The 24,942-nt window shown below is 51.6% G+C and overlaps 1 protein-coding gene across 5 annotated transcripts; it reads right to left on the bottom strand.

Moving 5' to 3' along the window:
• Positions 1–84: 84 nt before the first annotated feature.
• ANKLE2 (ankyrin repeat and LEM domain containing 2) lies at positions 85–24,363 on the bottom strand. Of its 5 annotated transcripts, XM_059140968.1 has the most exons (14): positions 24,139–24,363; positions 20,496–20,660; positions 17,018–17,491; positions 14,038–14,244; positions 12,690–12,883; positions 12,421–12,609; positions 9,085–9,207; positions 7,262–7,328; positions 6,348–6,520; positions 5,091–5,197; positions 4,074–4,264; positions 2,976–3,627; positions 2,181–2,312; positions 85–1,766 (listed from the first exon to the last, which is right to left on the bottom strand). In XM_059140968.1, exons 1-14 carry the CDS (start codon positions 24,323–24,325, stop codon positions 1,562–1,564), a joined length of 3,066 nt encoding a protein of 1,021 aa, XP_058996951.1. In that variant the 5' UTR covers positions 24,326–24,363; the 3' UTR covers positions 85–1,561. The 5 variants fall into 5 exon arrangements, with proteins under 5 accessions (XP_058996951.1, XP_058996952.1, XP_058996954.1 ...); XM_059140969.1 differs by lacking the exon at positions 20,496–20,660; XM_059140971.1 differs by lacking the exons at positions 20,496–20,660; positions 24,139–24,363 and adding an exon at positions 23,572–23,804.
• Positions 24,364–24,942: the final 579 nt, after the last annotated feature.

Consider the following 24,942-nt stretch of genomic DNA (forward strand, 5'->3'; position numbering starts at 1 on the left):
GCCAGGACCACCTTATATAAACAAATGGACAAACAGGCAAAGATAACCTAAACCTTCAGAAAATAAGAACCACAGTCTGCAAAATTTGGACAGAAACAGTTTTAATTTCCATCCTAATATTTACAACATATGCGTAACAGGATTTTACAGAAAACAGATCATTGCTGTGATGTACTATCTGTATTCTAATTTCTTTTGAGAACAAATATGCCGTTTGTAAATGCCACTGACTTTCAGAATAGAATGTATTTTTCTGTGTTACATCCAGATTGTTACACAAGTGAAAACACCCTGTGTAACCAGCTTTTAAGTTTTAAAATCCAAATCTTGATTCCAATATTCCTGACCTGTCTCTTGTTAGCAGATGAAAGAAATAAGCTTTTTCTTTTTTTTTAAACACAAGTTCCAATTCAGAATTCTTATAAACAGCAACAACAAAATCTCACGCCTACTTAGTATCCCTGTATATTCGCATAAAGCAAGTTTCAGGAGAATAAAAAATGATTTACAAAAGGCACCGGATTTAGCAAAAATTGGTAGAGTCTTCCATTTTGGATCAAACACTGGAAATATTCACAGAGCACCCCCAGTGCGCGAGAGTCGTGTACACCGGAGAGAAGTAACTCAGGTGTGGAGATTTGGGTATCAATCACGGCAGTGGTTCTAAGATGACCCCCATGCTCCAGGCAGACCCCCAGAAGGTCATGGCCACGGGGAAGTTAAAATAAATGGAGCAAGATTACTGACCGGGACTCAAATCTCTACTTTCTATACTACAATGCAACACTCTTTCATAAAGGAAATCCAGTGGAAGTGAATCTGGAAATATGCAATAAATTTCAAACCCGGGGAACTTAAAGATCACTTTATTGGCACAACCCTGCAATGAAACCAGTGACCGGCAGCGCAGGTTCCTTAGAGCTGCTGCTTCGTCAAGTGCGGGGACCACTCCCAGGACTCCCACGGACCAGAGAATTTATTCCCAGAGAAAAGCTGGTTTTATCTTCTGGTCACTAATTTAAATGTTTGTGATGAGTCAAACTTGCAAGTCTAAGTCATCTCCACGTTTGTTTGCCCCCAGACACGCACCTTATCAATTGGTCTAAGCCACTGGGACCAAGCGGCAGAACAAAAGATTTCTATCAGGAACGAAAAAGTCAGAGACCCTTCCCAGAAAAGGAAGATGGCACGAAATTCATCTTTGCTGTAAGAACGGGGGACTGGCAGCCCCGGCTCTGGCACTCACCCGGGCTTCTGGCACACTCACGATGGGAACGGCGTCTTCCGCTTGCCCACCGTGAGCTCAAGTCCACACTGTTACACGCTGACGATTCTCAGAAAGTTTGTAACTGGATTTGCTTCTATCAACTTCTCCCCAAACCCCAGAAAACTAAATTTTATACAAAACATTTGCATTTTCTAAAAACCTTTTACTCTCAAAATGAGGACTAATAAATTAATCAGAATATATTCTTTTTGGTAAGTTTTAGCAATAAACACTTTACCCTTTTTCCTTTAAAAACAAAGAAGAGAACGAGCCGCCCAGCAGCTTGGAGCAGCCTTACAAGGCCGTGAGCTGTGCCAGGTGCGCCATTCTGCGGAGGTGGCTCCCATGCGCGGGGCTGTAGCGCCCAGGGCTGCCCAGGCCTGGGGAGTGGGATGCGGGCCCGGGCTTCCCAGGGCTTCTCCCGGGGCTGCAGCTGTGGGGACCACCGACATCCAGCTGCTGAGACTCCAGCTTCCCTTTCAGCGCAGGGCTTGGCCAACTGAGGAAACCAAGAAAGCGCTGTCAGCACCGACGGGTGGTATGGGCTCTGTCCCAAGCCCTGGGGGACCACCCGCTTCCAGAACGGGTGCTGCAAACCTCAGGACCATGAGCCCCGAAGATTCACAGAACCTATGACTTTCCACACGAGTCCCGTGTGGCCCCGAACACGGCTCCCGGCTGCTTCTAACCTGCTCCCCCACTGGGTCAGCAGCACCCTCCGCTTCCCACCTAACCGCACACCCGTCTGCGCGGGGTCCGCCAGCCGCGGCCTCGTCCGGTGCCATGTGTCAGCCTGGCCAAGCAGCGCTCCGAACGAAGCGCTACGTGAACACACTGAGTCACCAGCGGGCGGCCCGGAAGCCAGCTACCAGCGAGCCTGGTGTAACACAGGTCACCCTGCAGGCCCACGGACCTCTGTCTGTCAGCGGGGGAGTAGCGCAGGACGGCACTCCTCCATCTGTGCACGGCCGGGTACCGCTGAGGGTCCACTTCTGTACACTCCAGAGCGGCCAAAACATCTCGATCCAGTTTTGACGGCTCCTCTCTATATGACAGAAAAAAAGGAAAGAAAAAGCAGAAACACTCGTGATTAAAAAGACTTCCAACGCCACTACTCAAGAGCCTAGGACAGGAGCAGAGGGCGAGCAGAGGCCAGGAGCTGCGGGTCCGTTCCTGCCACCAGCAGACCCAGCTGTCAGGGCCACGATGTGGGCTGTGCAGCGACAGAGGCCACACCGGCAGACAGAAGGCACTCTCCCACCGGGGGCGTGATGGCCCCAATACTGAGTATCTCCACCTCCAGGGTCACCGACCAGAAGCCCGACCCAGAAGGCCTGTCCCCTGGGAGGCTGAGATTACCCCAGGATGGGCTTTCTTCCACCAAGAACCACCGAGTTCTCGGTACAGTTCCAGTTGTTCTGGGGAGAACCAGTTCCCCGGGAGCAGAGCGAGGCGTGAGGCCGGGCTGGAAAGGAGAGCGCGCGCCCCACCGACCTGGACGGCAACACCGCACCAGGAGCTACACACTCGGGCAAGAGCTGGGAGCCAGAAAAGCACGTCCGACCAGGTCGTGGGCAGAGAAAAGGTTTAAGAAAACTAGAACAGTGCCACGTGAGCTCATGTGGCACCCCACGGCCTGCCACAGCTGCAGGCGCGCTCCCACATTCACTCCCACAGCCTCACGCCCGTGCACACCCCCCACTCGTACCCAAAAAGGAAGAGCCTCTCCACAGGCTGCTTCGTCGTGGGGACCCCTGAGGGCTCTGAGGACATGGAACCACAGTTCTGCTGAACCTCGGGCACAGGAGTATCAGGACCCAGACGTATTTTAGCCATTTTGGCTGACATTTCGCTCTCTGTCCTGGTTTGGTTCTCCGTAAGCGCATCAGCAGCAGGCGGCTCTAACAAGTCATTCGCGGCATCCGTTCTTGATGTGAAGCTCTTCCTGTCCCTAGTTTTTCCGTTTTTATTTGGTGTCTTGGGAAAATTACTTCCTAGGTCTTGCAATTGCAATTTATCGAACTCAACCGATAAGCCGGAGACCGGCGAGATGAGCGCTTCTCCAGCGCCTGGGGCCTCCGGCCTCTTCCTGCCCGGGGTCCTGCTGCCGCTCAGGGGGCCACAGAACCCATTCCTGCTGCCGTGGGGACTGGTCAGAGTGGACGCTTCTATAAGGTTGGTCTCCTGCTCCAAGGGAAGGATGTCACACTTCGAGACCCCAAAAGTGCTAACTGTGGGCTGGGTGTTGTTTCGAGCCGTGTTCTGTCGATTTTTAATCTCCTCCAAGCTCAGGTCGTCGTCGTCATCCAGAAACGCCCTCACAGAGATGGAATTGCTGCACTTCCCAGCCCCAGCACGGCCTACAAGGGAAAGAGCAGCTCCTCTGAGGGGTGGGTGACACAGTCCGCGAGGGATCATGCGGTGCAGCCGCAAATCCCCAAGACCAGCAGCCAACGGCCTCCCCTTCAGATCCACCTGCTCAGACTCCCAGAGAGCGCCTGCGCTGCCCGTTGGGAAAAGCCAAGCAAGACCCCGCACAGGGACATGGCAGCGTCCAGCCCCCACCTGCAAAGGCAGGAAAATGAGACCAAGGTCAAGGGCAGGCCTGCGTGAGGCGGGACAGGCCTGCGTGGGGCGGGACAGGGGCTGGTCCCTCCCGCCTGACTCGCTAGGACACCCGGAGCCGAGAACACGAGCGGCTGACAGAAGTAGCAGGCGCCGGCTCTCCACACGGACGTGCTTGCTGGGGTGCGCCCACAGGGCAGGGCCAGGTCCCGAGAACCCACAGACCGCTGTGCGTCCTCACCAAAGGTAGAGGGGTTCTCCTGACGACAGGCCTCATCTGCTCCCGAGTCTTGTGGGGCCTTTTTGCCTGCCTCCTGGTGACGGAGATATTCTTCTAGCTTTTGCAGACCCTCCTGGGAAGACAGATCAACAAAACAGCCCAGAAAGTCCCAGTATTCGACCCAGGGGTACCCCAGCTCACGAGCCAACTCCCTGCAAGAGTAAGACAATGCATCAGTCGGAAAACACGGAACGGACCACACAGAAAACAGCCACACTGTGTCAGAAGGGCCAAGCAGTGCCTGGAGTGTCGGCTGTGACTCTGACCGTATCGTAAATGTGGCGTAAAACAGTACTCGGCGTTTTCTCAAGCACGGCCAGACTAATAAGCAGGTTTCGGACACGGGCCGCCACACTGTGCGCACTGAAGCCATGGCGAGAGAAGGGGCCGCGGCCACCCCACGCGCACCACACGCTACAGAGGCAACAGGTCAGACGTGAATCCCTATCACCAGAATAGCCATCCTGTTTCCTTAAAACAACTGTATGAAGTTGGAGAGAATTCTGGTTTTGTTTAGGCACAAAAGCTCAAGCTGGGAATCTAAAATTAAGTCTATATTTTGAGACACAAGTTTTAAAACAATTCAGTGTAGCTTTAACACTGTTATCTAGATTTCTGACTATGGAGAAAACACTTTTCATGGACTTTTTACTAGCAGCTTCTGGCCACACCGCCTCCTGTGTTTTATTTCCTGCTCTTTTGCCAAGCGACACCCCCCGTACGGCCATCATACAAAACGCTGCCATGAGTCTCTGCCTGGAGAGGGACCGCCAGAACCTCTGCCACTAGTGTGCGACGTCTGCAGGAGTCAGACCGGAGGGAAAAGGCTTTACACCCCTCCCCCAACCCCATGAGCACTTCCCAGGTATGACTGATTTGCAGCTGGAACAGCTCTCTGTCCTCAGCCAACACAGAAGCATGCAACATACAAAACGACACTGCCACTCAGCTCCGGTCCCGCCGTGCTAAAGCCAGTACCTTCCCACCCTCTCCATGCCTCTTTCTGGATCCGTCTTCCTGACATTGTGAAAGAAGCCTGCTTTCTCTCGAGGTGGCGTTTTCCAGAGCTTGCGAAAATCTTCCGCCTGAGGAGAAAACGTCCTGAGCTGTGCTATGCCCCCAAGTCGCGGGCAGCACCAGCACCAGAGCCCACGGAGTGCCTCCCGGCACCCTTCCTTGGCCTCACACCCTGGGCAACGTGCCCTCCTGTGTGGCAGCTGGACAGACCGCAGGGCCACGTTAGGACAGCAGCACCGAGGGGCTCTGGCAAGGCTCCACAGCCTCCCTCTTAGGGGCCCAGGCTGGGCTGTGAGGGTCAGAGCTGCCACACGGAGAGCCTCAAGTCACTTTCCCATCACACAAGAGGAAAATGAGTGTTTATGTTTTTAAGTCACTCAGAGTTTTGTTTTATGCAACCAGATCTAACCTACCTGATAACACCTGTTCCTGGAGACACTTCCGTAACTGCAAGTAACTAGTTATTTACAACTATCAACACTGCCGCGTGGCTGGCACAGCTGGTGAAGCATCTGACTCTTGGTTTCAGCTCAGGTCATGGTCTCAAGGTTTGGGACCCAGGCCTGTGTCAGGCCTCGCGTCAGTGGGGAGTCTGCTTGGGATTCTCCCTCTACCCCTGCTCTCTTGCTCTCAAATAAATACATTTTTAAAAATAAGATAATTATTCTTAAATATTAATACAGTAGGTCTCCTCTTATGAGTTTGTTTTTAAGATTTTATTTTTGAGTTATCTCCACACCCACCGTGGGGCTCAAGCTCACAACCCTGAGATCGAGTCACACGTTCCACCAACCACACCGCCCAGGCGCCCCTTTAAAATCTCTAACGAGAAAGAGGGCACACAGCCTGGGAAATACCTCAGCCCTGAACGTGAACTTCACAGTCGGCACACTGCGGCCATACACGCCCCCAAATCCGGGAGTGGACAGCCCAGCCCGACTGGCACGTGGCACGGGAAGGGCCGTGACATGGACAGAAGGGCCAGGCGATGATGGCGGCTGCCCAGGTAAACTAGGCTTCTCTGAAGCGTGGGCTCACCACCACGTTCATGCCGGCTCACCGGTGAGGGACAGCTCAAGGCACTCCTGTTCCTCCCGCAGATGTCCTTCAAGCCCCGTCACCAGACACTGGGGTTCCACGAGCCCCGGTCCGGAATACCCAACACTCCTGGTGGGGAGAGCCAGGAGCTGGCTCCCAGAAGCTTCTACAGTAGCTCACCTTGGACGGGCTCAAGGGCCCCGCAAAGGCTCGCAAGGTCAGAACAGGATCTCTGGGGCCGCCTCCCCCGTGGCCGATATGGGAGGTCTCGGTCGTCTGGTCTGAAGACCACAACTCCCCAATCACAGGAGACGATGTGTCCTCGGCTCTCAGGAGCGGCACGTAGTAGCGGCCTGCGAGGAGGAGACAGCCCAGGTAAGGCGTCTGCTTGGGCGTGGCCCCGCGTCAGCGGCTGCATCACCGTCACCGTCACCGTCACCGAGGAACACCAGGGGCTTCGCAAATGATCAGTGATGAAGAGTGTGCAGAAGCTCCGAGCCAGAGCTTCTGGGCAAGAGGCCGGTTTCTGCCAGACCCACTGAACTAGCCCCATGTTCTTCCTCCCCTGGAGGACGGACAGGAAGGCAGGGCAGACACCCCTCTTTAGTCCCACATACTCTGTGTGCCAACAAGATTAGCAGAAGCGGGGGCCCAAGAACCACGAAAGGAGAGACAGGCCATGGCGCAGAAGGCGGCACCCAGAAGGGCTGACAGGGCGCTGCTGACGAGCCGAGCCAACGCCAGACCAAAGGGCTCCTTCCACCCTCTGCCCCGGCGATGTGCAGGCTGCGTTCAGGGGGCGGGAACCAGAGGGACCACCACGTGGGATCCCTGCAGACATCACGGGGCGATGCCATGAGCACCAGTCTGACGACAGACAACCTGCCGTCTCCCAGAGACGGTCAAGGCTTCCAAGGAGGGATTGTATGACAACAAGTGGCGTGCGAGCTGGGGGTCCAGGAGCAGGAGATCACCCTGGGAAGGGCTGCCACCCTGAGAGCGGAGCTTGCTCCTGCCGCGTAAGGCCAGGCTCGCGCAGTCCAGGGCCTTCCCACTGGCGGTCCTCACCGCCCCCGCGCCAGGCCCCACCTTACCCTGTAAGTACTCTCTAATGCGCTCCTTCAGCTCCACAGACTTATTTCTGCTTCTTTCACAAATCACCTGTTTTAAAAAGACACAGTATGTGAACAGTCTGTATCTTAATTTCTCACATTTTCCCCCAAAATAATTTTATAAAAGCAACTTTTAAAACTAACGAAGCAAGGACTGTGTCCTAATGCTGAAAACCTCATGAAGCCCACAATCAGAAGACATGTGCTGAACAAAACGGTCTTTCTTCCAGAATGTCCTGTGAAAGCTGCAGTGGTCAGGACGAGAACAAACTCTATGGGTGAACTTTGTCTTTCTTCGTGCTCAACTACACACTCCAGTTTTATGCCCGGAGAGGCACCATTGGTCAGGGCGGAGACAGGCCGACAGGCCACTAATGTTTAGCAGCAAGAGCTCCCCGGCCTGGGCCTGTCCGTGGCTGTTGTCTGGCTTGATTATAGCAGAATTCCTACTTAGCATGCCACACAGTGTTTTCTTCTTGCTACTACAGGAGTCAACTTTCCCCCTTAGAGAACTGTAGCAACGAGAACATTTTCGCTAGAATAAAAAACCAGTACCCTTCAAAAACTGAAGGAGCCACAAAATTGCCATCTCCTGCCAGCCTGTGAGAGAAAACAACTCTATTGTGTCCTGTCAGCAGCGCAACTTATTTTTTTAAATGTGTAACCGATTGTGACAAATGGCAAATGCTTTAGGAATAGCCCTTAACAAGTGACAAATATATTGAAAAAACACACACACTCATGCACACAAAAAGTTGAGTCAGACACATGAAAAAAAACAGTAATTTCTGAGTTGTTGAACGGTGAATTTTCTCTCTTTGCTTATGTGTACTCTGAAGGTTCTACAGAACATAAGCACTACTTAGGAAGCCACAGCAGCTACAAAGGCGGCGTTCACGACCAGCCTGGAGCCCTTACAGATCCCATCTCAAAGGGGTGCCTGGTCCAGGTCAGCAAGCCAATAGCTCCAGCGCAAGGAACCAGATCGCCCACCTAGCTCTTGTCAGGTCCACCTCCCCAACCCCCACCTCCCAGGCACAGATGTACCTCTCTCTGCCCTCTCTAGAGCCCATTTTGCTCAACTGCCAGTATCAATCCTCACAAGACTTGTGTGGGTCAGGTGAGAACACCGGGGAGGGCTTAGGACAGCACCTGGTACGGAATGAGCTAAGCACATGTCAGCCGCTTTCAGCACCACCAACCTCATCACGACCACCATCCTCACCAGCTTCCCACCACCTCCATCACCTTCACCATCACCACCTCCTCCTCCTCCACTCCCTGACTCCCTGGTCAACCGAGGTATGCACAGAGAGAACCTGATAAAAAACCCATGAGCTGGGGCACCCGGGTGGCTCAGTGGGTTAAAGCCTCTGCCTTCGGCTCAGGTCATGATCTCAGGGTCCTGGGATCGAGTCCCACATCGGGCTCTCTGCTCGGCGGGGAGCCTGCTTCCCCCTCTCTCTCTGCCTGCTTCTCTGCCTACTTGTGATTTCTGTCAAATAAATAAATAAAATCTTAAAAAAAAAAAAAAAAGCAACTCATGAGGTGCTGAGAACGAATGACCACCAGTTTCAGGAAAATAAAATCAGCCAACATGGGCAGTTTACTCCCTCCTGATTCTACAGAACCGTCTTCTTCTTCACGGTGCATCTTACTCAGTAATCATGGCTCTAAGGTGCGCCCACGAGGCAAACACGTTCACACAGTCAGTACTGGGACTGTACAGTAGCTATGAACAAGACTACGAGTTCACATATTTTCATGCCTAACACTAGAGGAACAGCATTTTAATAGATACTTACATCTTCAGGAGTTTTATCAAACTTATTCCTTGGATTTTTTACAATCAAAGGGTGTGAAGAAAGCACGTTGACCACATCTGCATTCCCAAACTTACAAGCAAAGTGCAACGGCGTGTCATAACCCTGAGAAAGATGCAGAGAAAGAGTATTTCTTATTTAAAAATGTTTGTTTCCTAAGGTTGTTTACGATAAAAATAGGTATTTAACAGAACAAACAAAAACCCTCAAAATCCGAAGACCATAAAAAGACGCTGGTACTCTCTCTGAGGCCTGACCGGCGCATCAGCACGTGCCCACTCTAAGCCAGGGCTGGAGGCCAGGCCGGCGCCCCAGTTACTGTTGCCAGCGTTGGGGGGGTGCCAGGCCCGGGGGAGTTTATAAGTGAACAAGGGCAAGACACCTGCTCAGTAAACAGCGCTTTAAAGACTCAGGCCCAGTACAGAGTTATGTAATTGATGCTCAAAAGAGGAAATGAGCAGGGGCACCTGTGACTCGTGATTTCCGTTCGGAGCACGATCTCAGAGCTGTCAGACTGAGCCCACATCAGACTCGGCGCTCAGCACAGAGTCTGCTGGAGTGTCTCTCTCCCTCTCTCTCTGCCCTTCCCCCACTTGTGCTGTTTCTAAATAAATAAAAATAATCTTAAAAAAAAAAAAGGTGAGATAAACAAGTAGAGGCAACACCCAGAATAAAACAAAGTCTATGAACGCAGTCTGTACCCAAAGAAACTCTCTCTAGCGGCTAATATCTAGTAAACGAAACTCTCCACTCCTGACCCCGGGATGCTTGTCAATGCTCTCACTTGCCCTTAGTGGCACCCCTCCCCAGATACCTTCAACTAAGGCCTTAAGATCCGTGCGCCTTAGTGTAACAGCATCCTGTGACCGACAACTATAGAGCAAATGACTTTTGGGTCCCCTCACTTGAATGACCACAGGCTCAAATGCAGCACAGCCAAAACAGAACCCATTCATGTCTATCAGAGCGGGGACACGGCCACGCAGTCCACCTGTGATTACCAAGCACGGCAGATCCCAGCTCTGAAGTCCCTGGGAGGTGTCTCTGCCCTCCACATGCTACGTACGCCTGCCATCCCCTTAGTTTCTCGTCCAGGCTGCCAAGACTCCTCATGGACCTTGCTTAAAAGCACTCAAACTGCCAGCTTGTCCACAAGTCCTCCTCTAGGTGACCCGACCGATCTTGTATGAGCAAGTAACCTCAAGGCAGCACCCATCCCCTGCTCCACAGCCTCTAGGACCATCTCATCATTCACATCCACTGCCCCCGTGAACCCGGAAACATCTAGGTGCCTGCCTACAGCAGCCCTCTCTAACTGCATCCCGCCCCTAGGTGCCTGCCCACAGCAGCTCTAACTGCATCCCGCCCTCTTGTCCAGCTTGGCAAACCTTCTCAGCTGAGGGCCAGAAACCAAACATTTAGAATGAGCATAGCTGTGTTCCAATAAAGCTTTATTTACAAAAACAGGCTGTCCTTTGCTAGACCTGCCCTGGTGCCTTCTCCAAGTTACAACTTTGATTCACAGTGTACCTGAGACAACTCCAGGCCTGTGGCCCAAGCTCTAGAAGCCTGACCTCCCCTGCCAGGCCTGCGGCAGTGGGAGGACCATGGTCACTGCAGATCGGGGACAATGTTCTCACTCATTCAGAGCATCCAAAAGGACCTCAACACCACTGCTCCTTCCAGCCACGGCTCTTTTTCACGCCACAGAACGCCCATCTCTAACCTGCTTCCAAATGTGCACACCTGACCGCAACCTCTCTCCTCACCCCTGCTGGAAACTGCTGCTCCCGCATAGACAGCCGGGTCTGGGTTCTTCCAATGCTGCCGGCTGGCACAGCCCTGCTTCTCACCGCGCTGGTCTGTGGTGCCCGTGACTTCTGACACGTTTGTGGCCAACAACTGAACTTACTCCAACTCTTGGTGAGTTATGGTCAAAGACGGCTTGTAACGCCCCAGAAGGTATTAAGTGGTCCCCATGCACGTGCATCTGCGCATTTTCTGTGAATACTGCACAGACATCAGGGAAAACTGTGTTTCTCTCTCATATGTTCCAAATCGCACTTCCTGATTGTACTAATCCAGTCAGGAGCCCTTCCTGAGTCCGCTCACCCTTCGTTTGAACGGACATAACTCTGATTTCGCTCCTTTGTCTTTACACTTATGTTGCTTTCATATAATCATTGTTTTCTTTTACTTCCTTCTATAATTCTGCTATCTTGGCCAAATTTATCTTTATTCCCCCTTTTCTCTCTTGTTGATTTAAAAGTTATCTTGGGAGGGGGTGGCTCAGTGGGTTAAGACCTCTGCCTTCGGCTCAGGTCATGATCTCAGGGTCCTGGGATCGAACCCCACATTGGGCTCTCTGCTCAGCGGGAAGCCTGCTTCTTCCTCTCCCACTCCCCCTGCTTGTGTTCCCTCTCTCGCTGTGTCTCTGTCAGATAAATAAATACATAAGTTAGTCTTGATTTGCAATTCTGGAGTTCAACGTGTCACATTCAACACGTTGTCATGAAACAGTGGTGCCCCACTCCAACATGCTTCTGCTACTCCCTCTCCTGCCAACCAGTTTTTCAAACTCCTAGGCTTGCTCAGAGCTTATAATCCTTGGCTCTAAGCTATCACTGGATTCTGTCTCATAATACATAAAATGTCTTATAAATACGTAAAGTGCTTCTGTTGAGAAATTTTTACGTAAGCATGTGCACCATTAAAAACCCTTTCAAGGGACGCCTGGGTGGTTAAGCGGCTGTCTTCGGCTCAGGTCATGATCCCAGCGTCCTGGGATCGAGTCCCGCATCGGGCTCCTTGCTCAGCAGGGAGCCTGCTTCTCCCTCTGCCTCTGAGTACTACTCTGTCTGCTTGTGCTCACTTTCACTCCTCTCTCTCTCTGACAAATAAATAAATAAAATCTTTAAAAAAAAAAAAAAAAAAAAAACCCTTTCTATAGGAAATATTCCTATTATTAAGTGGAAAAAGAAAAAGGTAGTATGTAGATACCTAGAATAAAAAGTACTAAAACCCCTTCAATTCTCTTTCTTTAAATTCCGACACTGGCTCATCCTCCCATCAAAGCCCAGCTCAGGCCGCTCTGGAAGGCCAGGAGGGACCTGTCCTTGCACACAGCTGGGACTCCGGTTGCCCAGCATCGGGGGTGGGCGGGAGGGAAGGACTCTCGCGTGTGACTGGCTGTCGCCCACCCCTTCCTAAGCTGGCCGAGCTCCGTCGCCGCGCACCTCCCGTCCACACGCCGCAGGACGCAGTGGACGCTCACGGGGACAGCCGCGACGGGCGAGCACGTCGGTGGGGCCCGCTCACCGCTTTGTCCGGCGTGTTCAGGTACAGGTCCACGATGTAGCAGATGCGCTGCTGCAGCATGTGCGGCTCGTCGTCGGGGTACATGAGCCGCATAAACTCGGGGTTCTCCAGGGTCTCCAGAGTCAGCTGGCAGATAGAAGCCTGGTTCTCTTTGGCAGCGACATGCAGGACGTTGTACCTACACCCTTCCTGAAAGAAAAGTGCGCGTGCTGAGCCTCGTTTCCGTCGGCCGCGGCTGGCCGAGGCAAGAGCCCTCGGAGCAGGCTTACCTGCACAATGGTCGGATTGTCGCCGGAGCCGATCAGGTACCGGGGGTTACTCCAGGTCAGATCCGAAAAGAGGTCGTCTTCTCCCATCTCCACAGCTTTTCGGAGTCTGGAAGTGAGATCTTGAGTACGGGGGGTTTTGTAACTGTTTGCTCGTTCTCTGTTGATAGTTTCTGACTCTGAGGAGTACACGGCATCTGTCATTAAGAGACAGAATTTAAGAACGTTGAATTTCACAAACATTTTCTCATTGCCCACTGTGTGCTACACTGAGGGCCACGAAAATCTCTCCCACGGAAGCTTAAAACCTAGTTGGGGGTAACATGAACGAACCAGTTCGCAAGAAGAGCCGAAGGGCACACGTCCCCGCCAGCAACATGGCACAAACGTCACTACAGCACGAGCCTAAGCACGGAAGGACCCGACTGGACTTCCGTAACGGCACAGCAGCCGCACCCACGCAAGAACTTCCGAGCACACAGAACGTGCCCACAGAGGTAGAGTGAGCCGAAGTGATTTTTGTTGTTGTTTGATTACAACCACCTGGGAGTGTCTGAAACAGTCTCTGGAGGGTTGTCTGCACAGACCACCAACTGTGCAAAATCACCCCGGTTCCCTCTAAGAGGCACCTGTGTCAGGCCAAGTTAGGATGAGGGGAAAGCAGCAGATGGGGCCTTTGATGGAAGGCCTATGTCCACAAGGAGAAGGTGCCTTCCCCGGGAGTCCCAGGCGGCCTGGGAAACAGGACACCTGTGAGCTCCTGGAGGGGACAAGACGGATGCTAGGCGAAAGTCAGAGGCTGCTGGGATTCTGCACGGTGCTGACGGAAAAGGCCTCTCACAGACCCTGGTTTGCAGCCGGAGTGGGTAAGGTCAGATCTCGGACTAGACAGGTCGTGCAGGTGAGCTCGACTTCTGCAGACTGGGTCAGAGCAGGTCTGGGTCAGAGCAGCCGGCCCAGCCCTGGAAGCAGGTGGAGCTTCAGCGGGGAAATGGCTGTCTCGGCATCTAGCAAAGCCCAAGTCCCACAGGCAGCAAGGAGAGACGGAACAAAAGGAGCCCGACAAAAGGACCCCCCGTGGTCCTTCTGATGCTTCCCCCTTGGCCTTGCCAGCTTTAGGCACTGGAGCAGACGCCTGGCCCGCTCAGTGCCCCGCTGCCTCTCTCCGCAGGGTCCTTCTCAGACCAGGCAACCGAACCATCCTCCACGGCCTGGGCCTTGGCTCTCTACTCCCGTGCAAATCAGACTTCTCTCAGAGGAGAAAACCAGTTACAGTCCATGGGGAAGACAGCACAGAACACCTGGACCCCAAGGACAGTAACACCCAGAAATGAGCCGTCACATCACTTACCTTTCACTCCACCGATGCTGAAGACCGATGTTATTTTCACAGGAGAAAGAGGTGAAGAGGCTTTGCTTGGAGAAGGGAAATAATCACAAATTCCTCTAGCAAACTTCTCGGCATCTTCTCTACTCGAAAAAGCTTTAAATCGAGATCCTTTGATCATTTTGACAGCTTGCAATGCTTCCTTTCTATCTTCATAAACATGAATCCTTTCTGCATGGGAAAAGTAACAGGAAAATTAGGAGTAACCAGAGACACCGTCACTTAGTTCACGCCTGAAGACCATGGGTTTTGTAATAAACAACTGTTATCCAGTTGTCTGATTTTTCTCTCATATTAATATTTCAGATTTTTTTTTTTTTTTAAAGATGTTATTTATTTATTTGACTGAGAGAGATCACAAGCAGATGGAGAGGCAGGCAGAGAGAGAGAGAGAGAAGCAGGCTCCCCGCTGAGCAGAGAGCCCGATACGGGACTCGATCCCAGGACCCTGAGACCATGACCCGAGCCGAAGGCAGCGGCTTAACCCACTGAGCCACCCAGGCGCCCCAATTTCAGATTTTTTTCTTAAAGATTTTTTTTTAGGGGCACCTGGGTGGCTCAGTGGCTAAACATCTGCCTTTCCATTTTTTTAATCTTTTATTTTCTCTTTTAAGATTTTATTGATTTGACAAAGAGAGAGCACAAGCAGAGGAAGAGGCAGGCAGAGGGAGAAGCAGACTCCCCACTGAGCAGAGAACCCACTGCAGGGCTCGATCCCAGAACCTTGGGATCATGACGTAAGCTGAAGGCAGAGGCTTTAACCCACTGAGCCACCCAGGCACCCAAAGATTTTATTTTTAAGTAAGCTCTACACCCAACATGGATCTCAAACTCACAAACCCGAGATCAAAAGTTGTACATTCCACTGCCTTGAGATAACCAGGTGCCCCAATATTTCAGATTTTTAATCTTGAAGAAAAAGTGCCTTAGCTAGTGAAAAAACATGATTAATAAGCTTGGTCATATGTGTGGACATGTATATAAAAATAAGTTATTTTGTACACATTTAACTTTATATCTAAGGATACTCTTTCATACTAAAAAATAAAATTCCTGAATTAATGCTCTAAATAAAAAAAATAATAAAAGCAAGTTAAAAATGATGACTATGGGGCACCTGGGTGGCTCAGTGGGTTAAGTCTTTGCCTTCAGCTCAGGTCATGATCTCAGGGTCCTGGGATCGAGCCCTACATCGGGCCCTCTGCTCAGCAGGGAGCCTGCTTCTCTGCCTACTTGTGATCTCTGTCAAATAAATAAACAAAATCTTAAAAAAAAAAAAAAAAAGGCAACTTTTATAATAAAGATTAAAAATAAATAGAGTGGTGCCTGGTGGCTCAGTGGGTAAAAGCCTCTGCCTTCGGCTTAGGTCATGATCTTAGGGTCTTGGAACCAGGCCCCCATTGGGCTCTCTGCTTGGCAGGGAGCCTGCTTCTTTCTCCTCCTTCTCTGCCTGCCTCTCTGCCTACTTGTGATCTCTGCCTGTCAAATAAATAAATAAATAAATAAATAAATAAATAAATAGAAATTGCATCATGACCATTTCCAGTGTCACTAATCCTTTAAAAAATTCTTATGGTGAACAATATTCCATTCTACTCATGGTACATAATATGGCTAACAAATCTATTTTGGGGTATCACCACAAATGACATCACCATAATAACAGTCTGTAATTTTTTAAAAAACATTTACCTTATTTGACATTATTTGACAGAGAGATCACAAGCAGGCAGAGAGACAGGCAGAGAGAGAGGAGGGGAAGCAGGCTCCCTGCTGAGCAGAGAACCCGATGCGGGACTCGATCCCAAGACCCTGAGATCATGACCTGAGCAGAAGGCAGAGGCTTTAACCCACTGAGCCAGCCAGGTGCCCCCCAGTCTGTAATTTCTGACAGTCTAATCAACATTAGGCTTTCATTAATGCTTTCCAGTGCTAAATCTACTTTCGTCTGATTGAAAACTGCAATTCTTTGGGGCATGGGGGGGATTCAGTCAGTTAAGTATGTGACTTTGACTCAAGTCGTGATGTCAGGGTCCTGAGATCCGGCCCTGCATCTAGCTCCCTGCCCAGCAGAGAGCCTGCTTCTCCCCTTTTCTCTGTCCCAACCCCGGCTCACACTTGCTTGCACAGGCTCACTCATTCACACTCTCAAATAAAAATTTGTTTTAAGGGGCGCCTGGGTGGCTCAGTGGGCTAAGCCGCTGCCTTGGGGTCAGGTCATGATCTCAGGGTCCTGGGATCGAGCCCCGCATCGGGCTCTCTGCTCAGCAGGGAGCCTGCTTCCTCCTCTCTCTCTCTGCCTGCCTCTCTGCCTACTTGTGATTTCTCTCTGTCAAATAAATAAATAAAATCTTAAAAAAAAAATTTTGTTTTAAAAACTACAATTCTTTGATGCTGAAAACTACTTATACCTGCACAAGCCATTTATATTAACATAAAATGTGTTCAGGTTCTGTTGAATAAAAAAAATAAAAGAGGGGGGGGACACCTGGGGGGCTTAGTCATTAAGTGTCTGCCTTTGGCTCAGGTCCTGATCTCAGGGTCCTGGGATCAAGCCCTGCATCGGGCTCCCTGCAGGGAAGCGGGGAGCCTGCTTCTCGCTTTCCCACTCCCCCTGCTTGTGTTCCCTCTCTCATTCTCTCTCTCTGTCAAATGAGTAAATAAAATCTTTTAAAAAAAGGAGGGAACTAATCAAATGATAGCTAGCCAAAACCATTTGTAAGGTGAAGCATGTCTTACAGAAACCAATTTTCTTCATTTTTAAAAATTCAGATATACATTTATAAATAATTCAGCAGAGTTCTACCTAAAAACGCTAACAATGGTTCACTTGGGGTGGGTGAGATTATGGTGATTAAATTCTTTTCTTCTCTGGGGTTTGAGATTTTCACAAGCCCCAGCCCCTACTGCCTACAGAAGAGACACCAGGTGCCCGTTACGCTACCATTTCTCGCTGGCGTGTCCTCATACGCCGGGCACACCCCGTAGTACAGAGGCGGCTCCGCAGACGCCGTTGTCACAGCTTTGTGGCCGCTGACCCCAGTGGCAGCACTGAAGGGCACGGAACAGGTCTTAGATGTCACGACATCTTCCTCTGGAGGATTCAAGCCCACGCTGTAACCAAAATCTCTGTCTTCAGACAAGCCGACCTGCTCAGCCTGACTCTCTACAGCAGACTTCGACATCTTCTGTGCATCCTGGCTCAGAGCAGTGGCACTTGAGGTGTCGCAGCCAGGAGGATGTGAAGGCAGCGTTCTTCCACGCTCTAATAAAGCCTGAGCCAATTTTTTCTCAAAGATGAACCTTGTGGTCGAGGTAATGGGTCCACATTTCAATCCGGCTTTCACAATTTCTTCTCTAAGGTCATCAGGATTCAGGAGTTTCAGTCGCGCCAAGATGGCATCCATTGTCATTTCGCCTGGGCCCAAGACAACAAAAATCAAGGTGATGGCTATAAGTACATCTTTTCTTATTAAAAAAAAAACAAAACAACACAGCAGTAGCAAAAAAGCTGGCTTCAGTTTCATTTCAATTCGGTGTTTCTCCAGATTTTTTAGTCTATATGCCCTCTAAGAGAACTTTCTGAAGTTTTTGGTCTCCAAATTGATAATAATCTAAACAAAATTAGAATAAGCAATTTCTGGATAAGGACGTTGGAACTGGTACTATTCCATGATACAATCACACTAATATTCTAGGAAAGTAAGCATACTGGGGAAACAGGCAGGCTCACTTGTTGCTAAAGGATAATGTGGAACACAGTGAGCGAAAAACCCCATTAAAACGCCAACTCCAGAAATACAGTCTGCTGATATTCTGTACTTTATTCCATAAATAAAGGGGATCTATCCAGAGATTTAGCCAGGGGAGCCACAAAGATAACTCTTGGAGTCATTCTGCTAATACTAATAACAAGTAGCTAATGTTTTATGTTTTGGGTCTTTCCAAGAGCCTGGCTCTCGTATAAAGACACTACGATTTTTCCGTGTGGCAGGTTATAATTACTATGCACCCCCATTTTACAGATGAAGAACCTCGATCACAGAGACACTAAGTAACTTATTCAAGTTACACAGCTACCCAGCAAGTGGGTTTGAGCTATAGCAAATGCTTTAATCCATACCTTTAGAGAAAGAGTAGTTAAGCCTGGGGATTGCAGGTTTAAGCACAGTTTAAGCATGGTCAGCAACAACTGGGAAGAAGGTAAGAAATCAGGGAGCACAGACTAGTGCTACCGTAACAGGCTGGAAACAAGGGCTCAGATTAGAAAAACTGGAGGTTTTTAAGGGTGGATGTATCAGATGCCACAGGGAGGGTTTTGAGGAACTGCAGTCAGTCTAGAATAACACCCAGATCTCCAGTCCGGATGCCTAGGAGTGACTCCTGAGACAGAGAATCCTAGACATTGACAGATGGAGACTTAAGCATTATAGCGTCAGAAACACCTTACGGCCACCAACAGGGCATTTCAATTTTCAAGTCCAAGCTTTACAAGTTCAGAGTGGGTAAAAGACCTGCGAGCCATGAGCATGTGGACAGTGATTCTAATACCAATAATACACCAGGAATAACAAGGAATAAATACAAAGGATTAAACCACAGGAAAGAAAAAGAGAAACTCCTAAAAGGGATGAAGAAAGAATTACACAATGTATCAATAAAACCAAGGAGTATACAGTTCTAAGAGGTACTGTCAGATGAAATGATAGAACATTCAAGATTAACTTTAAATTACTCTAGGGGTGGGATGCCTGGGTGGCTCAGCTGGTTAAGTGGCTGCCTTTGACTTTGATGGTCATGATCTCAAGGTTCGGGGATGGAGTCCCACATCAGCCTCCCTGCTCAGCGGGAAGCCTGCTTCCCCCGCCTGCTGCTCCCTCTGCCTGCCACTGCCCCTGCTTGTGCTCACTTTCTCTCCGATTTAAAAATAAAAATAATAAAGTATTTTTTTTAATATTTTATTTATTTATTTGACAGAGAGAAATCACAAGTAGATGGGGAGGCAGGTAGAGAGAGAGAGAGGGAAGCAGGCTCTCTGCTGAGCAGAGAGCCCGATGCGGGACTCGATCCCAGGACTCTGAGATCATGACCTGAGCCGAAGGCAGCGGCTTAACCCACTGAGCCACCCAGGCGCCCCAATAATAAAGTATTTTTTAAATAAATAAATTACTCTAGGGATGCCTGGGAGGCTCAGTTGGTTAATGGTCTGACCTTTTTTTATAATATATATTTTTATTTATTTATTTGACAGACGGAAATCACAAGCAGGCAGAGAAGCAGGAAGAGAGAGAGGAAGCAGGCTCCCTGCTGAGCAGAGAGCCTGCTGCGGGACTTGATCCCAGGACCCTGGGATCATAACCTGAACTGATGGCAGAGGCTTTAACCCACTGAGCCACCCAGGTGCCCCGATGGTCTGACTGACTTATTTATTATTTTTTAATGGTCTGGCTCTTGACCTCGGCTCAGGTTATGATCTTGGAGTTGTGAGATCGAGCCCCATGTGGGGGCTCTGTGGTCAGTGGGAGTCTGCCTGAGTTGCTCTCCCTCTAAAGTTAATAAATAAATCTTTTAAAAAATTAAAATAAATTACTCTAGCAGGAGAACAAAAGGGAGGGCAGATAAATGACAGATAAAATAAGATTCATAAAATATTAATATCTATTGTAGCTAGACGATGACTACAAACCAGGAATTCATTATATTACCCTATTTCTATGGATTTATTATTTATTTCTTTATTATTTATTTTAAGGAGGCTCCACACTCAGCATGGAATTCAACACAGGGCCTGAACTCAAGACCCTGAGACCAAGAGCCAGAGCTCAACCGACCGGGCCTTCCAGGTGCCCCTGTACACCTTTTTTCACAAATTTTAATGCCACCTTCCCCCACCCAATTCCAAGGTCTCAAAAATGGCCGTTCCTTATTTGCAAAAGGGATATTAGCTTTTTATTTTATTTTTTAAAGATTTTATTTATTTATTTGACAGAGATCACAAGTAGGGAGAGAAGCAGGCGGGGGTGGGGGGAAGCAGGCTCCCCACTGAGGAGAGCCCGATGCGGGGCTCAATCCCAGGACCCTGAGATCATGACCTGAGCCGAAGGCAGAGGCTTTAAACCCACCGAGCCACCCAGGCGCCCCGATATTAGCTTTTTAAACAATGAATGTGCTGCACAGCCCCAAAAAGCTGCCAAAGAACTTGAAGGGGGTGGCCTACTGGCCCAGGACTCTACCCAGGGAGCGCACCTAAGCAGATTCCCGCAGCACCTGGACACAGGAGCAACGGAGGTAGCTCAGGGACAGGAAACTGATATAAAAGGCACAGGGTAGGGAGAAGCCACACGCAAGGGGTCAGGAGAAGCGGTGTGGATGCCCCGAATAAACAGGGGCCGCATCTGTTCCTCCGAGAGCAGTTTTCATACCGTTCCCATGTCCATGCGCCGCATCTACCTTTCTAACCTGGGCTAGTCTGAAGGGGGTTCTGTCCTTGCAGCCAAGCCAGCACCAGGCCGAACGAGTAGGGCACGTCACAGCAGTAACCATGTGACCTTGGACACGCTGTGCAAACTCCAAGCCCGTTTCCTCCCCTATAAAACGGACACAATAACAGCTCTACTTCTTAGGCGGCAATGAAAATTAGGTAAAATAATACCCGTCAAACCTGTGCTGCTGTGTTTGACACTGACAAATTACACTTAACAGTCAGTTCTGGTTACTAAGTCATCAACTAACACAGGCTTATTAATCTAGCACAACAGAATCCGCTCAAAGTCAATCTGAGTAAAAACAAAGACACGGTTTTAACACACTGTCATTAATATTAGGAATACAATATACAAATATACAATATACAAAAGGAAGAATAAAGCAGAAACTAATGAGCTTGGGAAACTGTTGGGGGTGGAGGGTGGAAACTGACAAGAGGAACTGTCCTGAGGGCCAGCCCAGGAGAGGGCAACACTGTGACTTCATTTGTTCTGACTTTTAGGAACATGTTTGCTTCACATACTAAAAAATTGCTTTAAAAAAGATGGGGGATGGGGCGCCTGAGTGGCTCAGTGGGTTAAGCCGCTGCCTTCGGCTCAGGTCATGATCTCAGGGTCCTGAGATCGAGTCCCGCATCGGGCTCTCTGCTCAGCAGGGAGCCTGCTTCCCTCTCTCTCTCTTTCTCTGGCTGCCTCTCTGCCTACTTGTGATTTCTCTCTGTCAAATTAATAAATAAAATCTTAAAAAAAAAAAAAAAAAGATGGGGGAATGGGGCGCCTGGGTGGCTCAGTGGGTTAAGCCGCTGCCTTCGGCCCAGGTCATGATCCCAGGGTCCTGGGATCGAGCCCCGCGTCGGGCTCTCTGCTCTGCAGGGAGCCTGCTTCCTCCCCTCTCTCTCTCTGCCTGCCTCTCTGCCTACTTGTGATCTCTGTCTGTCAAATAAATAAAATCTTTAAAAAAATAAAAAAGATGGGGGAAGGCCCCCCAGTGGAATACAAACCCGAACAAGTGAGCTCCACTGCACTGCAAGTTAGAAACAAACAGGTGGGAGAGAACTGACCTAGTCGATGAAAAGCACTATGTGGCCACGCATGCTACAGGCCGCACTCTGCAGCCCCCTCTGCCTACTCTAGGAACCAGCAGGCAGCCCAATGGAGATCGGCTGAGGAAAAGCCAGGATTTGGATCTGGGATTCCCTCGCCAGCAGAAGGAAGCTACAAGCAAGGGGAGGCGGAGGCCAGAACGAGGGTCAGCAAACCTCCGTAAAGGGCCGCAGACTGGGGCTGAAGCTCTCTCCAACACTCACGACAGCCATGGATCCAGTAAGACTCTACAGAAACAGGAGAGGCTGGGTTTGGCTGCCAGGATGTGGTTTGCTGCCCCGTGGTCTAGAATCCCAAGTATCTGCCCAACCCTGACTGACCGAGCACAAAGATGACAATGTGGAAACCCAGTCGGGTGCGCACAGTGAATACGGGCCGCTTCCAGGCCGTCCTGCTTACAGTGCTGATGTAAGATACTAACGTCCGGGTCTGAGGGAACACTTCCCTGGATCTAACTTTTTATCTGGAAAAACCAATAAACTCAAGTCGAAAACCAGTATGGATGGTTCCTGGCGGCCCCACAGGTGACAACTTACACGCAGCAGGGCATCAGGAAGCTGACAGGGGCCAAGCTTTGCCACGGCCTGCATCACCCTGCTGTCTTTGCACAGAATCCCATGACCGCCTAAATTCATAATTGGGGGCGCCTGGGTGGCTCAGTGGGTTAAGCCGCTGCCTTTGGCTCAGGTCATGATCTCAGGGTCCTGGGATCGAGTCCCGCATCGGGCTCTCTGCTAAGCGGGGAGCCTGCTTCCTGCTCTCTCTCTGCCTGCCTCTCTGCCTACTTGTGATCTGTCAAATAAATACATAAAATCTTAAAAACAAAATAATAATCTAAATGAATAAATAAATTGATAATGACTCGACGGTTCCACCATATCGAAGATCTCCTGCCACCCCTTACAGTCACACCAACCTCCGCCCCTGTCCCCAAACCTTGACAAGCACTCATTTCTTCTCTATCGCTGTAAATTTTCAAGAATGTTCATTATAAATGGAATCACACAATACACATCTCACACTGGCTGTTTTCACTAGCATAACGCCCTAGAAACCAGCACCGCCTTCCTCTTCACCGCTGAGTAGCGCTCCAAGGTATGAATGTGCCACAGTCCCTTTAGCCATCCAGCCCTCGGGAGACATTTGGGCTGCTTCCAGTGTTTAGAAACTATAATCACAAATACTCACATATGGGTTTTTGCGTAGAAATAAGTTTTCATTTCTCTAAGATAAATGCCCTCTAAGATAAAATTTCTCCAAGATAAAAGCAGTGCACAGTTAACATTTTTGAGCAACTGCCAGACTGATTTTGGGCTGGCTGAAGCTTTATTATTTCTACCAGCAGTAAATGAGACACCCAGTTTTCTCAGCATTTCCACCAGCATTTTTGGTATTTTTATTTTAGCCATTTTAACGGGTGTAATATCTCATTTCCGGTTTAATTTGTATTTCACTATTAGCTGGAAAAGTTGAGCTTCTTTTCACATGTGCATTTCTGTCATACTCTTTTTGCAATTTTTTAGAAATCTAAAATGACTTCAAAACAGGAAATTAAAAATTAAAAAGGAAAGTTTTACACACACACACACACACAAAGACACTCCAGAGGCGCCTGGGCGGCTCAGCGGGTTAAATCTCTGCCTTCGGCTCAGGTCATGATCTCAGGGTCCTGGGATCGAGCCCCGCATCGGGCGCCCTGCTCAGCGTGGAGTCCGCTTCTCCCCTGCCTGCCGCCCCCCTGCTTGTGCTCTCGGTCTGACAAGTAAATAAATAAGATCTTCAAAATAAAAAAATCCCGCCAAAGCTGTCTTAAGGGGATGAGAGAAGGCAAAGCCAGCAGCAGCCAACGGGAGGGGGTCCGCGGGACCCGGGGTCGCAGGCCCGCCTTCCCGGCTGTCTCTGCCCCCACCTGCGTTCTCGGCCAAGGCCGGGCCTTCCCGGGCGGGCCGGTCCCCTCAGCTGCAAACCGGGACGAGAGACAGAAGTCACCCCTGCGGGCCGCGTTCGCCCGGGCATCCCACGGTGGGCGCTTCGGCCTCGCCGTCTGCTCCGAGAACCTCCCCGTCCTCTCGGAGTCGGAAGGACCCAGACCTTGGCGCGGGGCAGCCAAGCCAGCGGGAAAGGCTCCCGGAGCGCCCACGGCCGCGGCGCACGCAGGACAGCACCGGCCGCAGGACAGCACCGGCCGCAGGAGCTCGCAGAAGGGCCCGCCCGCCCGGCGCACCGACGCCGCCGCAGCTCCCAGCGTCCCCCCGTCCGAACGCTCAGGACGCCCGACTTTCACTCAGGTCTTGTCCCGGAACCCCCGATCCGGGCCGGCGAGGGAGGGGGCCGAGGCCCGGGGCGGAGACCGGAGGGGCCGAGGGCAGGGGCGGACAGGGGCCCCGGGGAGGGCAGCGGAGGGCAGGGGCCCCGGGGAGGGTGCGGCCCGGGGCGGAGACCGGAGGGCGCGGGCGCAGCGGCGCGCAGGCCTCACCGGGGTCTGAGGCCGAGTCCGTGGGCGCGCCGGGCGGCGGCGCTGGGGGTCCGCTCCGCCCCGGGCCCCGCGGCCGCTTCTCCAGCCGCCGCACCAGCCAGCGCACCGCGAGCAGCAGCACCGACGCGCCCAGCAGCTCCCAGACCAGCGGCGCCCACTCAGCCGCCGCCAGCCGCGGCCACAGCATCGCCACCGCCCGGCCGCCGCCGCCGCCGCCGTGGACGAGGCCGCCCGCGCGAGGACCCCGCGGCCCGAGCTGCCCGCGCCACTGCCTGACGGCGCCGCGCCCCGCGATGGCCGCTGCGGGGCCGAGACCGAACGCGCGGGCCGGGGCGCTCGTCCCCGTGCGCTCGTCCCCGTGCCCGGCGGCCCGGCCAGGGAGCGCGGCCGGGGGCGCATCCCTGACGATGCGGGGCGGCCGAGGGCGCCTTCAGGCAGGGGCGCGGGCAGCTCGGGCCGCGGGGTCTTGAGACGGGCGGTCCCGCGGCCGCGGCGCGCGGCGACCTGGGGCTCCCGGAACCCGCCGGCGGGAGGGGAGGCCGGAGGGCGGGGCTCGAAGGCCGGGCGGGGGTCTTGAGGGCTGGGGTCGGACGGTGGGGGCCGGGGGGAGGCCGGGCGGCAGGGGGTCCGGGAGTCCGGGGAGCGGACGGGGAGGCGGGGGCAGGGCTCGAAGGCGGGGTACGGGGGTCTCGCGGAGATCCGGGGGGCGGGGGCCGGAGGGCGCGGCCGGGGAGAGGTGGGCGGGGTTCGGGGCGGGGCTCGGGGGCGGGGTCCGGAGGGCGCGGCCGGGGGGGCGGGCGGCGT

This window comes from Mustela lutreola, chromosome 11 (assembly GCF_030435805.1).
Source record: "Mustela lutreola isolate mMusLut2 chromosome 11, mMusLut2.pri, whole genome shotgun sequence".
In the NCBI taxonomy this organism is placed as follows: Eukaryota; Metazoa; Chordata; class Mammalia; order Carnivora; family Mustelidae; genus Mustela; species Mustela lutreola.

What these genes read in the sequence shown, in the direction of transcription:
- ANKLE2 (XM_059140968.1), bottom strand. Translation starts at nt 24,325, where the DNA reads ATGCTGTGGCCGCGGCTGGCGGCGGCTGAGTGGGCGCCGCTGGTCTGG. An exon ending in GGACACGCCAGCGAGAAATG is followed by an intron (nt 14,245 to 17,017) that starts GTAGCGTAACGG and finishes TTTCCCATGCAG; the next exon opens with AAAGGATTCATGTTTATGAA. An exon ending in TCCCCCGCTGACAGACAGAG is followed by an intron (nt 1,767 to 2,180) that starts GTCCGTGGGCCT and finishes TGGTTTCCTCAG; the next exon opens with TTGGCCAAGCCCTGCGCTGA.